The 19886-nt window shown below is 46.3% G+C and overlaps 1 protein-coding gene and 1 long non-coding RNA gene across 2 annotated transcripts in view; one reads left to right on the forward strand and one right to left on the reverse strand.

Moving 5' to 3' along the window:
* The window catches only part of LOC310835911, a 155597-nt gene that overhangs the window by 50069 nt on the left and 85642 nt on the right, over positions 1 to 19886 (forward strand). The window lies entirely within an intron of this gene.
* The window catches only part of USHBP1 (USH1 protein network component harmonin binding protein 1), a 34898-nt gene that overhangs the window by 1482 nt on the left and 13530 nt on the right, over positions 1 to 19886 (reverse strand). Inside the window, exons 5-14 of the mRNA XM_083720860.1 lie at positions 19580 to 19831; positions 18205 to 18297; positions 12491 to 12639; positions 9968 to 10108; positions 8409 to 8512; positions 6517 to 6625; positions 4709 to 4973; positions 3098 to 3313; positions 1851 to 1972; positions 355 to 489 (exon numbers count right to left, since the gene is read on the reverse strand). Coding sequence (XP_083576986.1) covers positions 355 to 489; positions 1851 to 1972; positions 3098 to 3313; positions 4709 to 4973; positions 6517 to 6625; positions 8409 to 8512; positions 9968 to 10108; positions 12491 to 12639; positions 18205 to 18297; positions 19580 to 19831 — 1586 coding nt within the window. The remainder of the gene's footprint in view (positions 1 to 354; positions 490 to 1850; positions 1973 to 3097; positions 3314 to 4708; positions 4974 to 6516; positions 6626 to 8408; positions 8513 to 9967; positions 10109 to 12490; positions 12640 to 18204; positions 18298 to 19579; positions 19832 to 19886) is intronic.

Here is a 19886-nt window from a genome sequence, read left to right on the forward strand (position 1 = left end):
CTTTACCAGGAAAAAAAGGAAGCCAGTTTCTAGTCTAGTCTAGTCTAGAGGAAGCTGCCTTCTCCTGAGTCAGACTCTTTGAGTCTCCAGTTTTGCCAACACTGGCTGGCAGCAGCTCCCCTGGGTTTTGGGCAGGGCAACATCCCCGCCAATGATTGACCTTCTGCCTTCAAAGCAGGTCTTTCCCTTTCAGACAAAGCAAGATTCGAGTCCTTAGTGGTTCTGAATAGAGGGCTGGTTACCTTTTGTGGGGATTTCAGAGCAGCCGCTGGCTAGCTCGGACCAGATAAGGGGGTGCCAGGGGTCTCTTGGGGTTCAGAGGCCTTTTGGGGGAGACCCCCACTCCAAACTTACCTGTGTGCTTTGAAAAAGTCCCTCGTGAGCTCCATCTGCTGCGCCTCTTGAGCTCTGATGTCCTGGCTTCTCTCTTCCAGCTCAGCCAAAAGGGAGCTGATCCGGTCTTTGAGCTCCTCGATCCTGCCGTTTACGCTAGAGGAGAACATGGAGGGAATTTTGTACCTATTGCTCTCTGCAACCGGAGCAGGCCGGCGGGAGATTGATGCCCGTAATAGCAGGAGAATCTGGGGTTGTAAGCCCACCAAGCCTGGCTCAGAGTTGACCCATAGGTTTCAGTGAGTTTGCACTCAGTTGGAGGGGGACTTATTGGTTTGCTTCGTTCTTGCTTTCATTATGTATTTGGTGTTTTTCTCTTTCTTATTGTTATACTGCAAAATGCCCTGAAATCTACAGATGAAGGGCGGTACGCAAATTTAATTAATAATAATACTATTATTATCAATGCTTTAGCTGAGATCCCTGCATTGCAGCAGATTAGACCCTTGGCGTCCCTTCCAACTCGATGATTCAACGGTTCTAATAATAACTGGGATAGCTCAGTTAGCAGAGTGTGAGACTCTTAATTTCAGAGTTGTGGTTTCGAGTTTCACATTGGGAAAATGATTCTTGCATTGCAGGGGGTTGGTCCCTTCCAATTTTACAATTCTATTGATGATGTTGATGATGATGATGATGATGATGGACAGTGAGGCTGGGCAATTTGGGCAGAGGGGCTCCTCTCCCCCCCCCCAAATTTCCACCGAGACAGCTGTGGTGCCCTCACAGAGGACTAGGCACCTTTTTGCCTACAATACATTTATTATTATATATTTATTCACACATTATTAATCACAATCCTCTTTGAACAGTTTCCTCTTGATTCTACTGGTTAGACTCGCTGATATCCCAGCATGTAAGATTCGGTCGCCAGTAAGGTAAAGGTAAAGGGACCCCTGACCATTAGGTCCAGTCGTGACCGACTCTGGGGTTGTGGCGCTCATCTCGCTTTATTGGCCAAGGGAGCTGGCGTTCAGCTTCCGGGTCATGTGGCCAGCAGGACTAAGCCGCTTCTGGCGAACCAGGGCAGCGCACGGAAACGCCATTTACCTTCCTGCCGGAGCGGTACCTGTTTATCTACTTGCACTTTGACGTGCTTTCGAACTGCAGGAGCAGGGACCGAGCAACGGGAGCTCACCCCATCATGGGGATTCGAACCGCCGACCTTCTGATCGGCAAGTCCTAGGTTCAGTGGTTTAACCCACAGCGCCACCCGCGTCCCCTTCGGCCACCAGTAGTTGCATATAAAAACAAATTCTTTTGATTCTTTGGTACATCTGACTCAATGATTCCTAAAAGGAATGCTTCTGGTCTTTTTGGCAGGGGGGAATGTCCTTTTAAGCATTCCTTTTCCGCAAAAAACCTTTAGCTGCTTTGCACGCCCACCACACAGGAATAAGCGCTTTGTGGACCCTCAAAGCCGGGGAACTGCATGCGGTGAGCTGAATCGCACTCACCGCCTCAGAGTGTTAAGAAGCTTCAACACCTCTGTCTTGCCTTCCTCACCGGATTGCTCTTCTGCACCATCCTCAGACGACCGGAAAGCGTTCCTCTTGGAAGTGCAGATGGGGGCAAAATCCTGCACCGCCACAGAAACATGAATGAAAAGGAGCGCCCACTTTCGTCTTCCATTCTTCGAGGACGAAACTGATGGACTATGCAGAATTGGTTAAAATAACAGGAAGGATTCGAAACCTGCGGGACCAGAGATTCTCAGAAGGCTGGAGTAAATATGCGGACTATTTGAAAAGCAATTGTGATGAACCGATTACGCTGGTAGGTTTGCAAGAAGGTGAATTATTTGAAATATTGCAAGAAAGATAATGAGGAGAATTATTAGTTAAGGACAATTCAAGGTAATATGAAATTCAGAAATGCATAATACAGTGGTACCTGCGAGACATAAGTCAAAGTCTCTGAGTTTAGACTTTGGGATTCCCGGACATTTCTCCATCAGCCCCCTCTTCCCCTGTTTCCGCAATATGACAATGGAGGTGATGCTATTACAATTCCAAAGGGAATGTCAAGCAGGGAGGGAGGGGGAGGCTTCTTCCCCCGTCAAAGCCACATCCTGCCCTCCTCCAGGAGCATGGGGGGGGCAACGGTGTGCTGCCCGCCCCCCGACTCCCAAGCCTCCCCCCAGCTGTCAAAACGAAGGGAGGAGGGGGAAAGGCCGCCGGCAAAGAAGCACAGCTTCCCCCCTTACCCCGACGGCTTGTCGCTCTTCCAACTTGCCGCAATGAGAACTCTTGCTGTGACCGTAGCGTAGAAAAAGATCTCTCTTACCTTTTGGGGAATCCTTATTTTTGCCCAAAAGGGAAAAAATAAGCACAATCTACAGTGGTGCCCCGCAAGACGAACGCCTCGCAAGACGGAAAACGCGCTAGACGAAAGGGTTTTCCGTTTTGGAGGCGCTTCGCAAAACGAATTTCCCTATGGGCTTCCTTCGCAAGACGAAAATGTCTTGCGAGTTCCTGCGGGGTTTTTTCCCCTCCCCCCTTTTTCTAAGCAGCTAAGCTGCTTATCAGCTGATCCGCAAAGCTGATAAGCCGCTAAAAGCCGCTAAACCTCTAATAGCGCTAATCCGCTAAGCCGCTAATGGGCTTGCTTCGCAAGACGAAAAAACCGCTATACGAAGAGCCTCACGGAACGGAATAATTTCGTCTTGCGAGGCACCACTGTACCGTTCAGTTGTGAGACTTACCTCCGAGGAGTCCTCTCCACTGCAGCTGCTGCTGCTGCTGCTGCTTCCTGTCGACGCAGTTTGCTGCCCACGAAGCTCATCGCGCTCCCCTTGCAGGATCCGGGCCATCAGCAGGCAGGCGGCCTCCTGAGCCCGAAAAGTGTACATCTGCAGCGCCAGTCTCTGCTTCTCCTTCTCCATCAGGTGCAAGCAGGTGTTGAGGTCGCCCAAGGCCTCCTGAGATCAGAATTAGGAGGTGTCGTGAACTGGCAGGATTAGTGAACTAAACAATTTAACCCCTGTGTTGCAAACAATAGTCAGTAATATCCAAGGCAACACGATGACCAAATACAATGATACGATATCAATACAGTCATAAAAAGGTAAAGGGACCCCTGACCGTTAGGTCCAGTCGTGTCTGACTCTGGGGTTGCGGTGCTCATCTCGCTTTATTGGCCGAGGGAGCCGGCGTACAGCTTCCTGGTCATATGGCCAGCAGAACTAAGCCGCTTCTGGCGAAGCAGAGCAGCACACGGAAACGCCGTTTACCTTCACGATGAGCGGTACCTCTTTATCTACTTGCACTTCGTGTTTTTCCAAGTGCTGCTCTGGTTCGCCAGAAGCGGCTTAGTCATGCTGGCCACATTACCCGGAAGCTGTACGCCGGCTCCCTCAGCCAATAAAGCAAGATAAGCGCCGCAACCCCAGAGTCGGCCACGACTGGACCTAATGGTCAGGGGTCCCTTTACTTTTACCTAACTTGTTAAGATACAGTTGTACATTTATCCACTCCATGTTTACAGTATCTCCAGGCTTTGTTTTGCACATGGCACATGTTTGTTAATATTAACAACAAGAACAACAACAACAACAACAACTACAACAACATATTTATACCCCGCCGATCTGGCTGGGCTTCCCCAGCCACTCTGGGCAGCTTCCAAAAAAATATTAAAATACTGTAATACATCAAACATTAAAAGCTTGAATGGTTACAAGTCTATCTCTATTCTACTTATTATTCTAGTAAATTTGGTTTTATACTTATAAACCAGTTTGTGGTGGTGTTGTTTTGAGGGCCACAGAATAACAGAGCTGGGGAATTGGAAGGGACTCGAGGGTCATTCAGCCCAACCCCACTGCAATGCAACTGCCTCGTCGAGCCCAGATGCTTGAATTGGCCTGCAAAGTGCAAAAGCAGGCATAGGCAAACTCGGCCCTCCAGATGTTTTGGGACTACAACTCCCATCATCCCTTTCTAACAGGACCAGTGGTCAGGGATGCTGGGAATTGTAATCTCAAAACATCTGGAGGGCCGAGTTTGGCTATGTCTGTCCAAAAGGGAGCAGAGTGGAGGGGCTGTGTCTACTCAGTTGTCCCACGCTGATGGATCTTGTCTTGAATGCTCCAGGATCTGCTTCGCTTTGGACGCGTGGCTTGACGCCGGATTGGGGGCTGGACCTACTGACTTGCCGCCAGGGAGGCCAGGGGTTCAGGACAGGAGGAGAGATTCAGCCCCACCTGCTACGGGGGGAAAGGCTGAAAAAATTATCAGACTCGGCTGAGACACGATGGGTTAATGGGATAAAAAAACCACTAAGGACTAGAAACTTATTGTGGACTATTTTTCACCCTCGCCTCCTGCAACTCCTGCTGCAAACGTGTCTTCTCCATCCTGGGTTGAACTGCCTGGGAGGGGAGCGTCTCCCGCAAGGCTTTCTGGACCGCGGCCACCTTGGTCCCGATCCGGGAGGTGATTCTGGCTGCGGCAGAATCGGGCCCAGGAGGTGGCCGGCAGGGCGGGAGCTTCAGGGAGGCCTGCTCCTCTCTCAGGCGCCGGATGTATCCCCGCAACACCTTCCTGTCGCCCTCTTCCGAACGGCGCATCTCTGAGAGCCTGAATGGGAAAGGGGGGGGGGGAATCAGGTTCCTGCGACCTGGCACCCTCTAAATATTTCAAACTACAGTGGTGCCACGCAAGACGAAATTAATCTGTTCCGTGAGGCTCTTCTTATAGCCGTTTTTTCGTCTTGCAAAGCAAGCCCATTGACAGCTTAGCGGATTAGCGCTATTAGCGGTTTAGCTGCTTTTAGCGGATCAGCTGATAAGCGGCTTAGCGGCTTAGGAAAAGGGGGGGAGGGGGAAAAACCCGCAGGAACTCGCAAGACATTTCGTCTTGCGAAGCAAGCCCATAGGAAATTCGTTTTGCGAAGCGCCTCCAAAACGGAAAACCCTTTCGTCTAGCAGGTTTTCCGTCTTGCGAGGCATTCGTCTTGCGGGGCACCACTGTATAACTCTCATCAGCCCCAGACAATTACAGATTGAGCCCAGGACTCTCAGGGCCACAGAAGACAGAATCACAACTCAAGATGGGTTCCACAGATTGGAAAACTGCATGCAAACTAACAAAATGAATTTCAGCCGGGACAAATGTCAGGTTCTGCACTTAGAATCATTGAATTGTAGAGTTGGAAGAGACCTTCCAGTGCAGGAATCTCAGCTAAAGCATCCCGGACAGATAATAATAATAATAATAATAATAATAATAATAATAATAATAATAATAATTTATTATTTATACCCCACCCATCTGATTGGGTTTCCCCAGCCACTCTGGACGGCTTCGAACAGAACACTAAAATACAATAACCTATTAAACATTAAAAGCTTCCTTAAACAGGGCTGCCTTCAGGTGTCTTCTAAAAGTTTGGTAGTTATTTATCTCTTTGACATCTGGTGGGAGGGCGTTCCACAGGGCGGGTGCCACTACCGAGAAGGCCCTCTGCCTGGTTCCATCCAACCTCTGTTTAAGCAGTTCTCAACCTGTGGGTCCCCAGATGCTGTTGGACTACAACTCCCATCACCCCTAGCTAGCAAGGCCAGAGCTCAGGGATGATGGGAGTTGTAGTCCAACAACACCTGGTTGAGAACCGCTGGAAGGAGAATCTACAGCCTTCCAAGGCAAGCTATTCCACCGTCAGACAGCTCTTACTGTCAGAAAGCTATTGCTGATGTTGAGTTGGACTCTCCTTTCTCGCAGCTTGAAGCCATGGGGTCGAGCTGAACATGAGTCAACAGGGTGATGCAGCAGCAAAAATAAAAAGCTAAAGCTATTCTAGGCTGCATCCACAGAACTCTAGCATCCAGGTCAAGGGAAATAATAGTCTCACTCTGTTCTGCCTCGGTCAAACCACATCTTGAATACTCTGTCCAGTTCTGGCCACCACAATTTAAGAAGGATTTCGACAAGCTGGAAGATGTCCAAGATGATCAAGGGCCTGGAAATTTATGTGGGAAATTTGTTATCTATTTCCCTTATGTACGGAAAGGAGGAGGACCAAGTTTCATCAAATTTAATAAATAATAATGATTTGCCTCACAGCTCATTCTCCCTCCTTGCCATCCCATGCAGATCCTTATCTGAGCTCCCTTTTCCTCTCCTCTGCTCCAGGCAGCTGAGACCAGGCCCCCCGGAGACGTCCTTTCCGCAACACCGCAGAGACCGATAGGCTTCGCCCAACACTGCCAATTTCACCTCCGACAACCGCCCTGCGATAGGGAGGAAGGGCAGAAAGAGGGTTAAGCGTTTTACGTCGACGGCTGCCCTACGAACATCTGTTAGAGAGCCGGGAAGCAGATGTTTCTGGACACGGGAAGCTGGCTTGGCTTGCAGAAGTTCCCAGTCCTCATTGTTCTGCCTGGCGGTTTGACCGTCAATCCCTGTTTGCAGGGAGCACCGGGAACTGTAGCTCTGTGAGGGGGGGGGGCCCTAACAACCCTCTGCACCATTAACTCACTACAGTTCCCAGGACTTGGGGGGGGGGAGGCATGACAACTTACAGTGGTATGGTACAGCTTCTGTAAACGTACAATGGACACCTGCACAGGTAAGGCGAGAACATTGAAAACAGGGTGATATATGCGCAGAAACATACCCTCCAACTCTTCTCCAATGAAAATAGGGACATCCCATTCCATAATGATAATTTTACTATTTATACCCCACTCATCTGACTGGGTTGCCCCAGCTACTCTGGGCAGCTTCCAGCATACTGTATTTTTCGCTCCATAAGACGCACCAGACCACAAGAAGCACCTAGTTTTTGGAGGAGGAAAACAAGAAAAAAAAAATTCTGAATCTTAAGCCAGAACAGCAAGAGGGATCGCTGCGCAGTGAAAGCAGCAATCCCTCTTGCTGTTCTGGCTTCTGGGATCGCTGTGCAGCCTGCATTCGCTCCATAAGACACACACACATTTCCCCTTACTTTTTAGGAGGGAAAAAGTGAGTCTTATAGAGCAAAAAATACGGTATATAAAAACATAAGAAAACATTTAAAATAAATAAATTTAAACTCCCCTATAGAGGATTGTCTTCGGACGGCTCAGTGGTTTGATAACTCCATACCCTCCAACATTTCTCCAATGAAAACAGGAACATTCTAAGGAAAAGTGGGACATTCCGGGATCAAATCAGAAACCGGGATGGCTTCTCTAAATCAAGGATGTCCTTGGAAAACAGGGACCCTTGGAGGGTCTGCAGAAATGGCGATATGAGGGGCTACCAACAAAACAAGAGTGGCTGTTAAAACTGACGGAATATGCCGAATTGGCAAATTTAACCATGAAAATTAGAGGTCCAGAAGAGACAGTTTTTAAGAAGGATTGGGACCCTTTTGTAGAAGAAGTTTATTGTAGTATTGTTTTATTTTGTAGAATAAGTTTATTGCACCCGTGTAAAAAGGCAAGTAGGATTTGAATGAAGAACAGCAGAAAAAAATATCTGGGAACAAGCGGAAAGGATAGGACACAGCATAATAATAAGATGCGGCAATATTAGAAAATATGGGGAAACCATGGAGAGGGGAAGTCAATTGATAAATGAGTATTAATTGGAAAATAGTATTGTGTATTAAGTTTAAGTTTAAAGGGACGTGGATGGCGCTGTGGGTTAAACCACAGAGCCTAGGGCTTGCCGATCAGAAGGTCGGCGGTTCGAATCCCCGTGATGGGATGAGCTCCCGTTGCTCGGTCCCTGCTCCTGCCAACCTTGCAGTTCGAAAGCACCTCAAATTGCAAGTAGATAAAAAGGTACCACTCCGTCGGGAAGGTAAACGGCGTTTCCGTGCGCTGCTCTGGTTTGCCAGAAGCGGCTTAGTCATGCTGGCCACATGACCCGGAAGCTGTACGCCGGCTCCCTTGGCCAATAAAGCGAGATGAGCGCCGCAACCCCAGAGTCGGTCACGACTGGACCTAATGGTCAGGGGTCCCTTTACCTTTTATTAAGTTTCTAAACTTCTGAAAAAGAACATCAAAAACCTCCACAGTGGCTCACCTGCAGAGCACAGGCCTCCCTCCTCTCCTCCTGCCTCTGTTTCTGGGTGCAGTTTTGTTGCTGTCAAGGATAGCAGCACCTCGTAGGCCTCCAAGCAGCGTTCACTGAGAAATCCAGGAAATGCAAAGATCCTTGCATTAATTTGCAAAGCACCCAAGCAATTTGGAAAATTCCAATATTTGGTCTTTACTTGGTTCTACCTTTCCTGCAAACTGCTTTGGAGGTTTTTGTGGGTCTTCCTTGACCAGCGAGCGGCACTGTCAGGAGTGTTCCAGCAATAAGTTGAAGTTAGCTCTTTATTAGGGGGAACAAGGTCTGCTCAGGAGGTTTTTCTCAGAAAGCCTTGCCCCATGGATCAGTTGCTGAAAGTCCCCACCTCCCCACAGCCATCTAAGCTCCCTGCTTTCTGGGGGTTTCCCCAAGCAATTGGAGACTATGCCTGCCTGAAGCCAACCTCTGCTCTGCCCTTTTCACGTCTCTACTGGTTCTGGGAGACTAGCAGGGAGGGGAGCTTGTTGCAGCAGGAGGGGGAGATATCTGTGACCTTCCTCCTCTTCAACAGTGGCCACCAGCTTGCCATTAAAAGAGGACTGGACAAATTCACGAAGAATAAGGCCTATTAATGGCTTATAGCCACAAACTCCTCCTTCTCTCCTTAAGCTTCCGCCTCTCATTCTGGACTGCTCTCTGCCACAGACTCTCCCCGCCTCTTCAGCTTCTGACACCTCGTCTTCCCAATCTTCTCCCTCTTGTGGGAATGTTCAGGGATGCAGGAGAGGATATATTGTCTGATTATAGCCTTTCCAGCTTGTGTAAACAAGTTCACAATTTAGCAGAGTAACATTCCCCTTTTTAAACTCACAGCGGATGCGTTTGCTCAGGCTCGCTAAAGCCTCTAGAATAACTGTTCTGCTATTTTCCCCTTATTCCCTCATAAAAGATAAGACACGAAAAAGTCTTCTATAAAAGTATAAAAAGAGTTTACTCACTCACATTCTGTTCACAATCGGATCCCAGAAGGCAGACTTAGCTTAGAAAATTTACATACACCTGGAAACTATCTCATAAGGAGACAGCCCCTTTGGACTGGAGGCCAAGAGAGCATCTTCGGCTAAGACGATGTTGCTTCTTCAATGCATGTAGTCAAAGAGAGAGAGATGGCTGCCCTGCCCTGTGCTTTTGTCGTTACCTGCACAGGTGAGGCCACGCCCACCTCTAGTCACATGCAGAGGAAGTCTGTCCCAGCCCAGAAGGAAACAGGAAGTTGACCCGCTGGCTGGACAAACATTCCTCCCCATGTGTAAACATGTTCACTCTAGGAATGTTGTACTTGACCGCTCTTGTGTTTCACATCCCACACCTCTGGCCACTCACCATCGACTTGCCACCCCTCACGGGGCTCTGAGCTTTCTTCCCTTTGGGGTTTCTCAGCCGGTTGCCCCCCATCATTCCCTTGCCTCCAGCCGCTCCACAACAGGTGCACAAATTTCACGAAACAAATAACGATTTCGCAAGCAGTTTTGAAAAGCGCATGCTCTGTAGCCAACAGCCCTGCTCACCTGCACCAGACAGCCAAGCGCAGGGCGGTCGTCTCAGATTCCCGTTGCCCCAGCAGCAAACTGATGCCCTCCATGTCGCCCTTGGACTCCTGCAGTGTTGCCGAGAGGAGCTGGTTGAGGCCTTGGAGCTTTTCGGTGAATCTGGACGGGGGAGAAGCAGACGCTGAGCACAATTCTGCTGTCCCCGCAGCTCCCGTTAATAGCAAACTCGGGCGCTGAGTGCCGATGGAATTCGGGGCAAGCAGGGGCCGCTTTGAAAAAGGTGGGGGAATTTGCATCCTTGGAGGGGTGGATGTTTCAGGGTTTCGCAGAAGAAAGCTTGGACTACTGCAATGCGCTCTATGTGGGGCTACCTTTGAAGGTGACCCGGAAACTACAACTAATCCAGAATGCGGCAGCTAGACTGGGGACTGGGAACAGCCGCCGAGACCACATAACACCGGTCTTGAAAGACCTACATTGGCTCCCAGTACATTTCCGAGCACAATTCAAAGTGTTGGTGCAGACCTTTAAAGCCCTAAACAGCCTCGGTCCAGTATACCTGAAGGAGCGTCTCCACCCCCATCGTTCTGCCCGGACGCTGAGGTCCAGCTCTGAGGGCCTTCTGGCGGTTCCCTCAGTGCAAGAAACCAAGTTACAGGGAACCAGGCAGAGGGCCTTCTCGGTGGTGGCACCCGCCCTGTGGAACGCCTTTTGACAGTGGAACGGTCCTCCTCAGAAAGTTGTGGACTCTCCATCTTTGGAGATTTTTAAGCAGATGTTGGATAGCCATCTGTCATGGATGCTTGAGTTGAGATTCCTGCTCAACTGGATAGACTGTATCACCCTTGGGGGTCCCTTCCTGAAGGAGCATCTCCACCCCATCGTTCTACCCAGACACTGAGGTCCGGCGCCGAGGGCCTTCTGGCAGTTCCTTCCCTGCGAGAAGTGAAGTTACAGGGAACCAGGCAGAGGGCCTTCTCGGTGGTGGCGCCCGCCCTGTGGAACACCCTCCCACCAGATGTCAGACTTTTAGAAGACATCTGAAGGCAGCCCGGTTTAGGGAAGCTTTTAATGTTTGATGCATTACTGTATTTTAATATTTTGTTGGAAGCCGCCCAGAGATGGGCGGGGTATAAATAAATTATTATTATTATTAAAAAGCAATCTGAGTCAAAACAAAAGGGGGCAAGTCCTTCTTGCCCCAAAAAGGACTGAGCAGGCTCTGCGGCCAACTCTGTGGTTCATTGCTGAGATTCCTGCAGTGCATGGCGTTGGACTAGATGACCCTTGTTTTTCCCTCCAGCTCTACAAGCCTGAGATTCTGGGAAAGCAGCGTCTGCTCAGGCTGCTTCCACCAGTTTGATCTCACCTCTGAGCCCCAGGAGGCTGAACTTTGCTGGCTCGTGAGGGAATAAGGGAAAGGTTGGCTCATTTTGTGGTGGACGTGGTGAAGGACTTTGGGGAGATCCTTTATAAAAATATTTTATTGGTTTTTTTGGAGGTATTTAAGGTAACTCTCCCCAAAAGACCAGAAGGCTTTTTAGTAGGGACAACTCGTACAGGTGTCCCCAACAGAAACAGGTACGTTGATTTCTTTAATGCAAATATTATATGCACAAAATTGACGCGAAGAGAAGACGGTACCAACTTGAAGCATGAGAAGTTCCAATAAAAATGTATAATTTGGCAGAATATTTGGACTATATGATATGTATTTGTATAATTTGGAATATTTAAAGTGATTTGATTGTTAAAATGGAAAATTTAATTAAAATTATTTAAAAACAACAACAACGTAGAACTGGCAAGTTTGGCTCCCTGATACGGAAGGGGGGGGCATGTCTTCTTCACCTTCTTCTTCGCTACAATATATCAATTTATTTCCAATTGTCAATGTCAAAAGGGACTAAAATCTATAAAATTCATAGAAAATCAACGTGCCAATTTGCTCAGTTTCTCTAGGACTCCATCACACCTCCCGTGTCCTCCATAATCCCTCAAGCAAGGTGCCAAGACCCTAATCCTGTCAAATCACTCTGCCAAGCCTTTCCTCCAGGCAATGCCAGTACATGGACCATTGTCTTCTCATCCCCAGGAAGTGTTTATCTGCGCATATCTCCAGCTCTGCATATTCCCCCTCCCTCCTCCATATGTTAATCTGTGTAACCCAACCTCTCTTTAAAATATTCATGATGTAATCTGTGTAACCCAACCTCTCTTTAATGTATTCATGATGTAACTGGGATGTGTTTTGCACTGTATTCTGGGACATGGAGGGAAGTTTCAAAAGTTTATGTCACCCCTTTCTCGCTGTTCAATCTCGCCTTGAACCTGTTGCGCAATAAACGTGGATCTTCTGCAGCTGGCTCCTGTCTCCAGCTGAGCTCATTTTCCTCCGCAGGGACCCGCGGACTTAGTCCGACGAGCTGGGTGGCAGAGCAGCCTCGCACCCAGATTTTTACCGTAACACTCCCAAAAGTTTTTTTCTAAATAAAATGATTAAAAAAAGAAAGGGAGAGAGAATAGTCGGGGCACCCTTACCCATGCAGCTCCTGCCTTTGATCTTCCATGCCTTTCGCAGGGGTCTCCTCAGGAGGTGGGCCTTGCCCAAGGTGCAGGCAGCAGGTGGGGTGGGTGCTGGGGGCGCCTCGGAAACAGCAGGCAAAGTTTGGGGCTGCCACGAGTGGGTCCTGCGGGGAAAAGCAAGACAGCTTGAGGCAGGGTCCTCTTTGTGATATATACAGTGGTACCTCGCAAGACGAATGCCTCGTAAGACGAAAAACTCGCAAGACGAAAGGGTTTTTCGTTTTTTGAGTTGCTTCGCAAGACGATTTTCCCTATGGGCTTGCTTGTTTCCTTTTTCTTAAAACCGTTAATACCCAGGGAATCCGCGCTTCGCAAGACGAAAAAATCGCAAGACGAAACAACTCGCAGAACGAATTAATTTCGTCTTGCGAGGCACCACTGTATTAATAAAAAAAGAGTAAATATGTACAGCAGGAAGGGAAGGGTGGCTCTAGAATCTGTTTGCTCTTTTTTTAAAAAAAAAATAATTATTGAGTTTTCCATATTTAATTACAGAAGGTAAAGGTAAAGGGACCCCTGACCATTTGGTCCAGTCGTGACCGACTCTGGGGTTGCGGCGCTCATCTCGCTTTACTGGTCGAGGGAGCCGGCGTACAGCTTCTGGGTCATGTGGCCAGCATGACTAAGCCGCTTCTGGTGAACCAGAGCAGCGCACGGAAACGACGTTTACTTTCCCGCTGGAGCAGTACCTATTTATCTACTTGCACTTTGATGTGCTTTCGAACTGCTAGGTTGGCAGGAGCAGGGACCGAGCAATGGGAGCTCATCCCATCATTGCGGGGATTCAAACCGCCGACCTTCTGATCAGCAAGTCCTAGGCTCAACGGTTTAACCCACAGTGCCACCCGCGCCCCCATTTAATTACATATCATGACACAAATCTATAACATAAAGCATTGCTCAAACAGAACACTGACTTCCTTCCCTCCTTCTTTCAGACTTCCAAACATCTTTTAATAAATTCTCGCATTTCTATAGCAACTTTTTTACTTTAAATCTTCTTTTTTCATAAAAATTACCTCCTTATATGTAAATCGGTCCCTTATTTTCACATGACAAAGCATTTCAATTCAAACTACAAACGTTTTCAATCGTTTACAGTTTTCTTTCATATAAAATATAAATTTGCTCCAGTCCTTCTGAAACAGTTCGTCTCGCTGATTCCGAATCTTCCCCGTCAGCTTTGCCATATCCACATATCCTACCATCTTTATCTGCCAATCTTCCAACGTAGATAGTTCCTGCTGCTTCCATTTCTGGGCCAGGAGTATTCTCACAGCCGTTGTGGCGTACATAAACAAATTTACATCTTTTTTTCTGAATTTCCTTAGAATCTGTTTGCCCCTGATCTGTAAAGTATCACCACGCTGCTTTAACCAGCGAGGGTTTCAAGATCACAAGCTTTTTCTATACGCAGTAACAGCGGCAAGAATACTGCTAGCCCAAAAATGGAAACAAGAAGAAATACCGTCGATGGAAGAATGGAGAATGAAGTTAATGGAATATGCAGAACTTGATAAACTAGCAGGAAGGATCCGAAGGCCTACGAGACCACAGATTCACTGAAGGCTGGAGTAAATTTGTAGACTATTTGAAAAGTATTTGCGATGAACAATTCACGTTTGTAGGTTTGCAAGAGGCTCTGTGAAGATAATATCAGAAATATTGTAAAAAAAGGGAATAAGAGGGAGGAGTTTTTTAATAAAAGGCAATATTAGATTAAGAAATGTAGAAGAAGGACTAAAACGGAGGATTTGCAGAAGAGCTGAGGGAACTCCAAAAAATGTATTTGTGAAAAATTGTGTTGTGTGTTTTTATAATGTTGTATTGTAAAATGAATAAAAAATAATTCAAAAAAAACAACAGCGAGGGTTTCCTCCAAAGAACCCTGGAAACTATAGTTTGTTGAGGCTGCTGAATGTTCTTAGGAGATCCCTCTTGAGCCAAGAGAACTACAATTCACAGGTTTCCCCTGGGAAAGAGGGACTGATAGTTAAATCACTCGGGAAACTGCATTTCTCTGAGGGGATCAGGCTTCTCCTCAGAACACGCCTTGAGGAAACTATAGTTCCCAGTCCTTTCTTCTGCCCATCCTGAATCTTTTTGGTTGTCTGCAAGTTCTAGTTTCATGAGAGAGCAGTGGCGTAAGGCAAAGGAAAGGACCTCTGGACAGTTAAGTCCAGTCAAAGGCGACTCTGGGGTTGCGGTGCTCATCTCGCTTCAGGCTGAGGGAGCCGGCGTTTGTCCGCAAACAATTTTTATGTGGCTGGGTCATGTGGCCAACAGGACTAAACTGCTTCTGGTGCAATGGACACCGTGACGGAAACCAGAGCGCATGGAAACGCCGTTTACCTTCCTGCCACAGTGGTATCTATTTGTCTACTTGCACTGGCGTGCTTTCAAACTGTTAGGTTCTGCCCGGACACTGAGGTCCAGTGCTGAGGGCCTTCTGGTGGTTCCCTCGCTGCGAGAAGCCAAGTTAAAGGGAACCAGGCAGAGGGCCTTCTTGGTGGTGGCGCCCACCCTGTGGAATGCCCTCCCACCAGATGTCAAAGAGAAAAACAACTACCAGATTTTTAGAAGACATCTGAAGGCAGCCCTCTTTAGGGAAGCTTTTAATGTTTGATGCATTACAGTATTTTAATATTTTGTTGGAAGCTGCCCAGAATGGCTGGGGAAGCCCAGCCAGATGGGCAGGGTATAAATATTATTATTATTATTATTATTATTATTATTATTATTATTACATGACCAGCAGCACTAAACCGCTTCTGGCGCAATGGGACACCATGACGGAAACTGGAGCGCACGGAAATGTCGTTTACCTTCCTGCCATGGCGCTACCTATTTATCTACTTGCACTGGCGTGCTTTCAAACTGTTAGGTTGGCAGGAGCAGGGGCAGAGAAACGGGAGCTCACCCCGTCACGGGGATTTGAACCGCCGACCTTCCAATCGGCAAGCCCAAGAGGCTCAGAGGTTTTTTTTTTTTTATATATATATTTTTATTGCTTTTTAGAAATACAGAAAAAAGAATAAAGAGTGGTTATAAGAAGATAGGGTATAGGTAACGAGTTTCCATAATCTTTTTCCTTCTATTCTATAGGACTTCCCCACATCCTCCGAACCCTGCGTTCTCTGTCTTATAAAACATCAGCAATTTGTTAACTTATTTCAAAACTTATTGTAACTTCCATTTTATCATGTTCCCTATTTTCAATTTTACTGTCGCTCGATTCTTATATGTTTTATGTTAAACACAATAAAGTTATTTCATTATTTTACCTCTGAATTCTTGTGTCTTAATTTTCATTCCAATAACTTACATTTGCTGAAGCTAGAATTTCCTGAAAGGTGCATTTTTTTTTTTTAACATTCATACAACTTATAGTGTTTTTTCAAATAGTCCTTAAACTTTTCCCAATCCTCCTCAGTTGTTTCTTCTCCCGCGTCTCGGATTCTGCCAGTCATTTCAGCCAGTTCCATATAGTCCATCAACTGCGATTGCCATTCCTCCAGCGTGGGTAAATCTTGTATCTTCCAATATTTTGCAATCAGGATCCTTGCTGCTGTGGTAGCATACATAAAAAAGGTTCTGTCCTTCTTAAGCACTCTCTGGTCCACCATGCCCAGAAGGAAGGCCTCTGGTTTTTTAGGTAAGGTAAATCTCAATACCTTTTTTAGTTCATTATGGATCATTTCCCAGAAGGCCTTCACTTTCGGGCAGGTCCACCAGAGATGGAAAAATGTCCCTTCCGCCTCTCCACATTTCCAACATTTGTTGTCAGACAGATGATATATCTTGGCTAACTTGACTGGGGTCATGTACCACCGGTATACCATTTTCATAATATTTTCCTTCAAGGCAGTACATGCCGTGAATTTCAAACCGGTGTTCCATAACCTTTCCCAGTCTGCAAACATAATGTTATGCCCCACATCCTGAGCCCATTTTATCATAGCGGATTTGACTGTCTCATCCTGTGTATTCCACTTAAGCAGCAAGTTATACATTCTCGAAAGTAGTTTACTTTTTGGTTCTAACAACTCAGTCTCTAATTTCGATTTTTCCACCTGGAATCCAACTTTTTTATCTATTTTAAATACCTCTTGAATTTGCGCATAGTGCAACCAATCTCGTACCTTAGTTTTCAATTTCTCCAAACTTAGCAACCTCCAATTGTCTCCAGTTTTTTCAATTATTTCCCAATATTTAGGCCAATGGGCCTCCATGTTAGGTCTCTTACGTGCCTTGGCCTCCACCGGTGAGAGCCACCTCGGAGTTTTACTCTCCAATAAGTCTTTGTATTTTATCCAGACCCTCCAAATTGCTCTTCTGACAATATGGTTTTTAAACAGTTTGTGCACTTTGACCTTGTCATACCACAAATATGCATGCCACCCAAACGCATTGTCAAACCCTTCCAGATCCAGGACATCAGTGTTCTCCAATAAAATCCAATCTTTCAACCAGCAGAAGGCTGCAGATTCATAATATAGCCTCAAGTCTGGCAGGGCAAATCCCCCTCTTTCTTTTGCATCAGTTAATATTTTAAACTTTATTCGGGGCTTTTTGCCCTGCCAAACAAACTTAGAAATATCCCTCTGCCACTTTCCAAAACATTCCACCTTGTCCACGATCTGTAGGGCCTGAAACAGAAATAACATTTTCGGCAATACATTCATCTTTACAGCAGCTATTCGGCCTAACAAGGAAAGTTTCAGTCTTGACCATATATCCAAATCTCTTTTGATTTCTAACCAACATTTCTCATAGTTATCTTTAAACAAATTCAAATTTTTGGAGGTCAAGTACACCCCTAGGTATTTTACTTTTTTAACCACATTCAGCTCCGTTTCTTTAGAGAACTCATCTGTTTCTGTAACTGACAAATTTTTTGCTAAAACCTTGGTTTTTTGCTTATTTAACTTAAACCCCGCCACCCGACCAAAATCAGAAATTAATTCTAACACTCTTTTAGTGCTGGAGACTGGTTCCTGAAGTGTTAATACCACGTCATCTGCGAATGCTTTCAATTTATATTGTTTCACTCCGACCTCAATCCCCTGGACCAACCGGTCCTTTCTAATCATATTTAGCAACACCTCCAGGACTGAAATAAACAATAGGGGGGATAGGGGGCACCCCTGGCGTGTCCCTTTTTCAATTTTAAACTCCTCTGTCACCACATTGTTTACTATCAATTTAGCTTTTTGTTCTGTGTAGATTGCTTCTATACCATTTTCAAACCCCGGCCCCACTCCCATCCCTTCCAAATTTTTCTTCATAAACATCCAAGAAATATTATCAAAGGCCAAGAGGCTCAGAGGTTTTGACCACAGCGCCACCCGAGTCCCAGCAATGGTGCAGAGTCTAGCGAGGAAGCTTCCCTTTTAAGCTGCCCGAATTGGTGATCATCAGTACAGTCATACCATGGGCTACAGACAATTTGGACTGCACGATTTTGAGTTGCACACTGCGCTGAACCTGGAAGTACCGGAATGGATTACTTCCGGGTTTTGGCGCTTGTGCATGTGCAGAAGCGCCTAATCATGACCTGCGCATGCGCAGATGTGGCACTGCAGGTTGCAAATGTGCTTCCCGCATGGATCACGTTCACAACCTGTGCGTCCACTGTATATGCCATTCCTGGATGCCAAAAAACTCACCTGGAATCCCAAGGACTCTTTCTCCCTGACCGGGCTGGTGGCTCCGTAGGGAAGTGCTTCCATCTCAGAGAGGGCTCCTTGGAGATCTTTGACCTGGAGGGAAACACGAGACAAACACTCACCATGAGCATCGCTGCGCTGCCTGAGTCGCCCCAACACCTTGCATTGCTCTGCAGCATTGTGAGGAATTTGAAGAAGCTAAAGAGGCAGGGAGGTGGTTAACTTGATGGTATGGTTTATGCGAGAAATTTAAAAACACAGAACGGAATACAAGGGGTTTTGGGAAAGGATACATAATGAGATGAAGAAAATGTTGAAAATGTTATGAAAATGACGTACAGATGGTAGCTAACCCCTCTAAAATTAGCAAAGATTTATCATAAGAGCGATAATCTACGTTGGAAATTTAAAGAAAAAGAAGGAACCTTTTACCATATGTGGTGGACTTGTCCCAAGGTGAAAGACTTCTGGGGAAAGATTTATAATGAATTGAAAAAAATGTTGAAATATATATACATTTATTAAGAAACCAGAGGCCTTTCTTCTTGGAATAATAGGTTTGGAATTGCCCAAGAAAGATGTAAGACTATTCATGTATGCCACAACTGCTGCTAGAATACTGCTGGCCAAAAATTGGAAATCATAAGAGGTCCCAACAGTGGAGGAATGGCAGATGAAGATGATGGATTTTTCAGAGCTAGCCGACATGACCGGAAGAGTCTGCAACCAGAAGGAGGAGGAGTACCAAAAACGATGACTAAATTATTTGCCTATGCAGCAACAGCAACCAGAATCCTATATGCACAGAAATTAAAAGAAGGAGGAATCTTAGCGCAGGAAAAATGGCGCTTAAAATTGATGGACTATGTGAGAATAAGAGATCAATGTGATGAACCCTTTATTGAAGGGGGGGCAGTGCATAGGAAAGGAGAAAAATAATTGTAATAGAGGAAATACGTAATAGGTAAAAGCATGCTATATAATGGAGGAGGAAAAGGGTGGGAATAAAAACAGCATGGGAGTTATTATTATTATTATTATTATTATTAATACTCCATCCATCTGGCTGGCTTTCCCCAGTTACTCTGGGCAGCTTCCAGCACATATGAAAACATAATAAAGCATCAAACATTAAAAACTTCCCTATACGGGGCTGCTTTCAGATGTCTTCTAAAAGTTGTGTAGTTCTTTATCTCCTGGACATCTGAACGGGAGGGAGCTCCACAGATTTTAACAGATTAACTTCAAAGGTGGGAAGTCAAAACGTCAAAGGAAATAGGTAGTAAAGTCGAAATTAACTTGTTATATAAAAATAAAAGAGAATTCTCGAAGGGATGTGGGAATGCGGAGGAATGAACTCAAAGCTGGAGCACACCTTCCTCTGTAGTTTATCCCTCTCCTCCTGGTAAGCACAGAGGGCAGCTTTTGATCTGTTGAGTTCGCCGTCCCTGCCTTCCAGCTCTTCACGGAGCACGGCATTCCTCTCTTCATACAAGGCAATTTCTCTCTCGTAGATGCTCATTCCACCTGCCAGGAACCCTGCTCCAGACATCTGGGCTTCCGGGTCCGGCTGGGGCCAGGGATCTTTCTCGCTTCCTTGGAATCTCCTCAGGCTTTCTTCCAGGCCCTGGGAAATGAGGATGCATAATAATAATAATAATAATAATAATAATAATAATAAT

This window comes from Podarcis gaigeae, assembly GCF_964106915.1.
Source record: "Podarcis gaigeae genome assembly, chromosome: 18".
Taxonomy (NCBI): domain Eukaryota; kingdom Metazoa; phylum Chordata; class Lepidosauria; order Squamata; family Lacertidae; genus Podarcis; species Podarcis gaigeae.